This window comes from Montipora capricornis, chromosome 2 (assembly GCF_036669925.1).
Source record: "Montipora capricornis isolate CH-2021 chromosome 2, ASM3666992v2, whole genome shotgun sequence".
Classification (NCBI taxonomy): domain Eukaryota; kingdom Metazoa; phylum Cnidaria; class Anthozoa; order Scleractinia; family Acroporidae; genus Montipora; species Montipora capricornis.
In genome coordinates this window covers 52539775-52547274 of record NC_090884.1, presented here as the reverse complement: position 1 = coordinate 52547274, position 7500 = coordinate 52539775, and the positions used below count along the sequence as shown (strand labels likewise).

The 7500-nt window shown below is 40.0% G+C and overlaps 1 protein-coding gene across 1 annotated transcript in view; it reads right to left on the bottom strand.

The window, feature by feature from the left end:
- The window catches only part of LOC138037498 (uncharacterized), a 6634-nt gene extending 2588 nt beyond the window's left edge, over positions 1-4046 (bottom strand). Inside the window, exons 1-2 of the mRNA XM_068883416.1 lie at positions 3956-4046; positions 65-1291 (exon numbers count right to left, since the gene is read on the bottom strand). Of these exons, the coding sequence (XP_068739517.1) occupies positions 65-1291; positions 3956-4046 (1318 nt within the window). The remainder of the gene's footprint in view (positions 1-64; positions 1292-3955) is intronic.
- Positions 4047-7500: the final 3454 nt, after the last annotated feature.

Sequence of the window (7500 nt, the reverse complement as noted above, 5' to 3'; positions counted from 1 at the left end):
TCACAGTAGGACGGTAAAGTTACAATATAATGCAATATGGGGTCTTCATCAGCTATCAACTTACTTCGTGCCATGTAGAGTCGGTTGGTTGCGTTGTTCTTTGCCTGCCTTGCCATAGCGAGAGCTTGATTAACCGTCAATCCAACTTTTCTGTGAACATTTCTCGTAAGCTTCCTTACCATCTTCACATCCTCCATTAGATCTTCCATCTTCAACCGGAAGTTTTTCCGGACATCATTTAAGTCATTTATGGCTTGCCTTTCAGCTCTCAGAACATTCATTCTTATTTTCCTCACTTCCAAGAGAAGAACGGGATCGAATGACTTTGTCCCTTTCTGCATCTCCTGTTCTTCTGCAGCCTCTCCGATAGGACGTATTTTCTCGGAAAAACTCTGCACCGGACCAGATTCTCCATTGGCATCGTGGCCACTTGAGCGCATTTCCGGTTCACCGCTTATTTGAGAATCATTGAAACTTCCTCGTTTGATTCTTCTGGGATCTCTAGTCGGTCCGCCACGATCCACAAAATACTTCTTAGAGCCAGCATATGGGCTGAAAGTCTTTTTCAATTCATCAGTAGTTTTTTCGTTTCCAAATTGCCCATCTCTAGTTATCTTTCCAACGATCTCTTTGTTATCTATGACGCTAACAGTTTTGCCTGCATCGGATTTGTCCTCCAAGAGTTTTGGGAGCATGTTCACTTCTCTAGCAATGCCAAAGTCAAAGGCTCCTTCTTCTGGGTGCAAAAGTATGCTATGCAAAGTCATTTTTGTTATATTTTCATGAGGTTTATAACCATGTTCCCCCTCCTCTTCGTCAAAGTTAAAACTTCCATTCTCTTGGCTCTTCTCCCTTGAGAAGGTTCTTGCGGTTAAAAACTGTCCTTTAATCTCCTGATGGTCGACCTGCCTTTCATGCGAGGGATTTACATTGTTTGAAGAATTTGTCGCTTTTCCAGTCTTAAAATCTTTCATATACATGTTATTCTCCACGCTGGTTTTTTTGAATGGTTCGTTGTGCTTTCGATGTTTTTTCCCTGTTTCAATATAATCAGAATCCTCTGTATCTAAAACTTCATTCCCTTCATGTTTATCATGTTTGGATGTTTCCAGCAGGTCAAAGGAAATGTCAGAACTCTGGAGGTCATCGCTGTCTTCTAACGATGTCGATTCGACGTTATCCGCAAAAGGTTCAGGATTGGCCACAGATTTAAACTCCAAAGATAAGGACTGTGGATCGTTTTTGGGACTTTTTCCAAACAAAGCGTTAAGGTCATCTGATCTGGTAATACCTGTTTAGGAACAACATATCAATCCAATATCATATCAGTAGAGTGCAGGGATGGCGCAGTGGTGAGAGCAATCGCCTCCCACCAATGTGGCCCAGGTTCGATTCCCAGACTCGGCGTCATATGTGAGTTTAGTTTGTTGGTTCTCTACTATGCACTCAGTGGTTTTTCTTCGGGTACTCCGGTTTTCCCCTCTCCTCAAAAACCAACATTTCATTTGATTTGTTTTAATTGTTAATTTCAGTATACAGTGTCCTCAATTAGTGCTCAGCGCTTGAACGACTAGACACTTACTGAATAAAGTAATTCCTCTCCTTTCCTTTAATCCGTTTTTAGATTTTTTCATCATCGGAGCACGGTTCTTTCCGTTTTCTGTGCGTTTAAAGGGAAATAGCAAAACCTATAGCACTTAAATCTTGAAAACTATGTTATGATGGTTTTTAGGTCTATATTTTCGAGGTTTTACTCACACAAAAATAGTGATAGAAGAAAAAGTGGTGAGTACCCTTTGCGCCAACGTATTCACGGCCTTTGCTTATTCTCAGTGGTTCCATTGCTTCAATTTTCAAGCTTTTAACCCTTTCACCGGCTAGGGCTTCCCCATTGATGAGTAAAATCGTTTGGCGTTAGACAGAGTAAAATCTATAAGTGTCAATTGGCATTTATGGCAGTGAAAGGGTTAATGGGCGAACCTTGATGTTATTAACCCCTTCAACGCTGAGGGCTTCCCCATTGACGAGTAAAATCGTCTTGCGTTAGACAGAGTAAAATGTATAATTGTTAATTGGTATTTATGGTGGTGAAAGGGTTTTTAAGCCAGTGTATCAACTGATGGATGTATTTTCGGGATTCCTGCCAGCATTGCAAGGGATTCCTAATGGGGCACGTAGCACCTGCCGTCAACCTGCGTGGGAGTCAAATGTCGGTACGCTTTTGAAAGATGTATAACTAACCGAGCAATCGAGATGAGGCAGATAATTATATCTATCTAGATTTTTAAAGGTATTTAGCACTATCATGAATGATCATATGAAGAGAACAATTAGCGGCAGCGTACAGTTGACCATATTGAACTATCAACTTTGGGCACTCGGTCATGATGGAATGAAACGTCAAAGCTATCCAGATTGATTACCCATAAAAAGGCAATGTAAACCGATGGATACATCATCTACTTCTTGTAGCTCCGTAAAATAAAGAAGAACGATGCTATTTGAGCTAAATACTCCACAATGGGTAACACATTTGCGTTCCGAGTTTGAAGTCATTAAACAGAACCAAGCTCCAACAAAAAGCAGCAAATAACTGAACATTGCTTGGAGCAGAGATTGGATCGGAGGAGACTTTTTAACGAAGCATGGCAGCTTCGTCAGGTGAAAGACTCATTGCATGTTGTCGGAGCGGGCAAGGCAGATCACGCTGCTCTATGACCGATAGTTACTCAATGGAAGCAGGTTCCTTTTCTCCTTTCTGTAAGGAAGTAAACAATTGTGTATTAACTGACGTCTTTACCTGACGTCTTTACCTGAGATGAAAAACCAAAAGGGAGTGATGTTTGAAAAAGACGGATGAACAGGTTCAATAAAAAAAAAACAGTGGAAGGCTTGGTGTTCTTCGAAAATAAAATATTCAATTTTACAGTGTAAAACGGCAATCTTGGAAATAAACCATTTATTGCTCTTACCGGCTGTTTCTCGAGTCCATCAGGGAAGATGCAGAGAACTTAAGCAAGAAATAGCAAGAAACTGGGACGTTTCCTGATGATCATATCATCGACACACCACCTACCACATAACCGGTGTCTGCTTGTATATCTGAATGGGTATAAACTTCAAAGTAATCGACGAGTACTTCACCGCAAGGATCATGCAGATTCCTTCCAGATTTTTTCGTATGAATTGAGGCAACAATTTACAGTAATTTTATCTGGCGTCTCAAACAATATTAATGGCGTAAAAGATAAAAAAGCCGGTTTTTGTATACCCATTAAGTTACAACGACACTGGTTTCCAACATTTTTACTGAGAACTTTTAACTCTTGTTTTTGAAGCAATTGCCATCACATACCGTTCTGGTATATACTCACATGAAAGAACCAATCCAAAGATTCACTGCGAGCACGTGCAGAGTTGATAGATAAGGCCGCGATTCCGACGTATTTGAATCTTGTGACCAGTACTAAATAGATTTCCTCGTCCTCGTCCTCGTCCACACAAAGGCCTATTAATTTGAGCTGAGAGCAACCACTTGGAAGTATAACCCAGTTCTCAAGTATTTTTTTCTGTGTGAGAACTTCGCACGTTGTGGAACAATGAGGTATTCATTTTTCTTACTTTCTTCAAACGTTCTTTAGGAGGAGCAAGGATGGCACAGTCGGTTAGTGCGCGGCCTTGGTGCAAGAGGTCCTGAGTTCGATTCCTGGATCTCGCATCCTTGTTTCGACTCCTTTCCTTTCCGTGTAGCTACGTAGCTTTAAATACCCGTAAAACGGAGCACTGATGGAGTGGGGGGAGTAAAATGAGCGCACCGTTGACCTCAGGTTTGTCAGTGATTAAAAGTTACTGTTACGAGTTATCGACGTTAAATAAGGTCTACTCTAAACGTGCTTTAAAAGCTTGGTAGGTCTTAAAGTTAAGATTGCAAATTGGTTAAAGACAAGAAACTTACCTTGAGATGAGAATGAGTTTACGGAGCCTGTTTTGGGAAACTGTACGTTGAGGAAGAAGAAAAACGTGCAAATCTCATGGAGAAGTCTCATGTCTTTGTTGGGATGAACACGAACTTAAACTGTTAAAGTTTTACGTTTTGTCTTAAATGTTTGCCTCTTTTTAAAGATGACTAAGAACTCGAGACTTCGTCACCAATGACAGTACTTCTATTTCCGCCAAAAAAATTGGTTTGGATTTTTTACGACGGATACTCCCACTGTGGAGGAAAAAACTCGATTGTTTGAATTTTAAGCTAAGAAACGACCAGGGATTCTTGAATTTTTAGGTAAATGTACTTCAAGCTAAGAATGCGATACCACTAAAAAGTTCTCCACCTACACTACATTGACGATTTGAAGTACGGTCCAGAAATAGGCCGGCGAAGTGAAGTGATGAAGCTGACAGTGAACATGTCATTTTCTACTTGGGATTGAATCCTACCTGTGACAGATTATTCACATACAGACCAAAAAAACAACGCCGACGTAGCTTAAATTATCTAATCACGAACCATGTATTTAAAACTATGTTTAAAAGAAGTGTGCGAGATTGTTTTTCGCACATATTTTAAAGTGTGGTTCGAATAAACTGGAAGAGCTTCCGAACAAAAGCCTCTTTATGACAACAGAACTAAGAACTGAGATTTTGAATTCTAAAGCAACTTCGTCGCACGTTATATTATGATCAATATTATTTGTTATAAAATTTCGTAGCTTTTCCTGTTAGCCCTCCAGACGCACAACGGAGCGAATTTTGAGATTTAATATCGTGTACACGGCAAAACGGCCAACATGAGGCCGAAAGTTTTGTCATGCTTAAACTTCAACTAAAATACATGTTTGGTTGTAGTTCATTTCTTGCTTATTACCTGGAGATATCAAGTAACTAAAATTTGGTAAAAGAGGAATTAAAAAGTTTACACTGGCTAAAAATTCTTATCGTCTCGGACGTTTCGGCTGCAACTGTTGCCTTCTTCAGCAAAGGATAAAAAATGCAAATGTTTAACGGCGTCCTGTATAGTAATATTAAGGCCATGTCCACACGTATCCGGAAATTTTTTTTTCCGCAAATATTTTTTTGCGGTTGCGAAAATTTTCGCGTCCACACGCAGCGTATTCGAATCGTTTACAGCCGTCCACATGTATCCGAGTGTATCCCGAAAGTTTCGGATTTGCTCTCGGGCCCCGGTCGTTTGCCGGAGAGCAACCTGAAATGAGCATTCGCATAATTGCGATTTGGCGTCATTTCTTCCGCGCCATAGCAACTGCAAGGTGTAAAAAGTCGAAGCTTGTAGTTTATCACCCAAAAAAATGTCTAAATCTTCTGAAAAAGTCAAGAAAAAGTATGCTGATTCATATAAATGGACCGATGATGAAGTTGAACTACTGCTGACGGTCACGAAAGTAAAAGTATTTGTTGTGTAAATTTATCACAGCTGCATTTATCTGAAAGCATGACATCAAACTAGAAATCAGAGCAATTAACAAAGAAGACACAACCTTGCTGTACGCCATGTTTGTTTAATGCTCGCCGTGAAAACTGGATCCAAGAGAATGACTTAAGCGTATTCGCAAATTTGCGGATACGACCGTCCACACGTATACGTATTCGTATCGGATAAAAAAAATTCCACTCTGGAGAGCGTTTTCAAAAATTTCCGGATACGGCCGGAAAATACGCTGGATACGTGTGGACGCAAGCCGTATTCGTAAAAAAAAAATTGCGTTTTCACAAATTTCCGGATACGTGTGGACGGGGCCTAAATATCTCGAAAGAATTCCTTAAGGTAACAAGTCGCTAGTCCCAAGAGTATTATTAATGACGCTAGAAGTTGTTAATGTTTTTGTATACGCTAGGCAGCGTTATCCAAACAGAAAGAAAGCCGGTTAGAATGAGGGAATTTTCGTGCTTTTATAACACCCTACCGTTTGCCGCGTTTGCTTTTTCGCGTGAACACAATCAGTGCTATAGAGCCGTTTTCAAATGACGAAAGTAATAACGCTATTGCAATTACTACGCTTAGTGATTGGTATAAAAATAGCGCGCTAGTTTAGAGCGGTTTTCAATTGAGTGTCGAAAGTAATTAGCAAATTGCATTGGTTTTGCATTAATTCACTCAGTGATTGGTTCAAAGTTCTTGAGCCACTTCTTCATGCAACCAATCAGAAGTAAAACCAAAACCAATCTTGGCTCGCGCGTGCACATTTTCCTGTGCTTTGTGTAGGTTACGTGTAATTACTTCTAGTTTTGATTGGTTTACTGGATTAACTCCGTCGTTTTTGATTGGCCAAAGTAATTACTTTGATTTTGGTTTTACGACACTGGATTGAAACTTGCTCTATCAACCAATGAAAAGAAAAACCAATCGCGACTTGCACGCGCGATTTTTCCCGCGCTTTGAGCAAGTTACGTGGAATTGCTACGAATTTGGATTGGTTCATTGAATCTTCATCAGCTGATGTGATTAGTTGAAGTAATAACTTTGGTATTTGTTTTACGACACTCAATTGAAAACCACTCTATCTATCTAGTAATGAAAAAAGAAAACTATAAATACCGGACATATGCCTTTGGGTGATAAGCCGACTTGGAATTGATGGAGCCATTCTTTGTACCCCTTCGAACATATAACCTGGCAAGGTAACCGACCAAATATATGGGCCAACGGGAAAGCGCCAACAACCTTGGCAACTAAGACATCTATGTCATTATATTTCAATCTCTTTTCTTCCTAAGGAGTTTGTATCAATAGAGCGACTTTCGTATGACCTTGAAAAAGTGTTCGCAATTTGCTTCACGGACCAATGTTTGGCAAGATTGGCAAGCTTCTCCTTATTCCCGCCAAGGAAACTCCTAATATGGGCAGTAAACAGTTCGATTGCCCAATCACATTACTGCATTGTAAATGACGTTCGCTAAGCCATGAAAATTTGCGCTCGTTTGTTTTTGTTCGATAAGTCAATTAAATGTTTTGCATTCTTGTTTACGTTCTGTTTTTACGCTTATTTTACAGGATCATATGAAAGTCGCTCTATTGCCACCGCATTAGCTTACAGATTAAAGGCATTGGTGTGACTCAATAACTTGTTTTCCTGTAAAATTCGGCGATTATAGGATTCACAGAACAAACTAATAAATCGAATATTGATTAAAGACCAATCTCGTCTCCAGAGTCCGCTTTTCTTTTGGTCTGCACCAAGAACATAGACTCTGACCACTTCCAATTTATGCGCAGTCGCAGTAAAGGCTCATTTTTGTAAGCGGGAAGACCTTGATTGGCAGACTTCCTTCCTTGGAAGTGGCCAGAGTCTGTGCCCTTGGTGCTGACCAAAAGAAAAGCGGACTCTGGGGACGAGATTAATTAATAACAAGTTATCCGTTTGGTAGCTTTCGCAAAGGCCACGTTCATGCGTCGTTGCAATAATGTGAAGATTTTGTCCAACAATTATTTTCTTTAATAATAACAATAATAAAGTATTCTCGTTTGTCTCACGATGTGGTCAC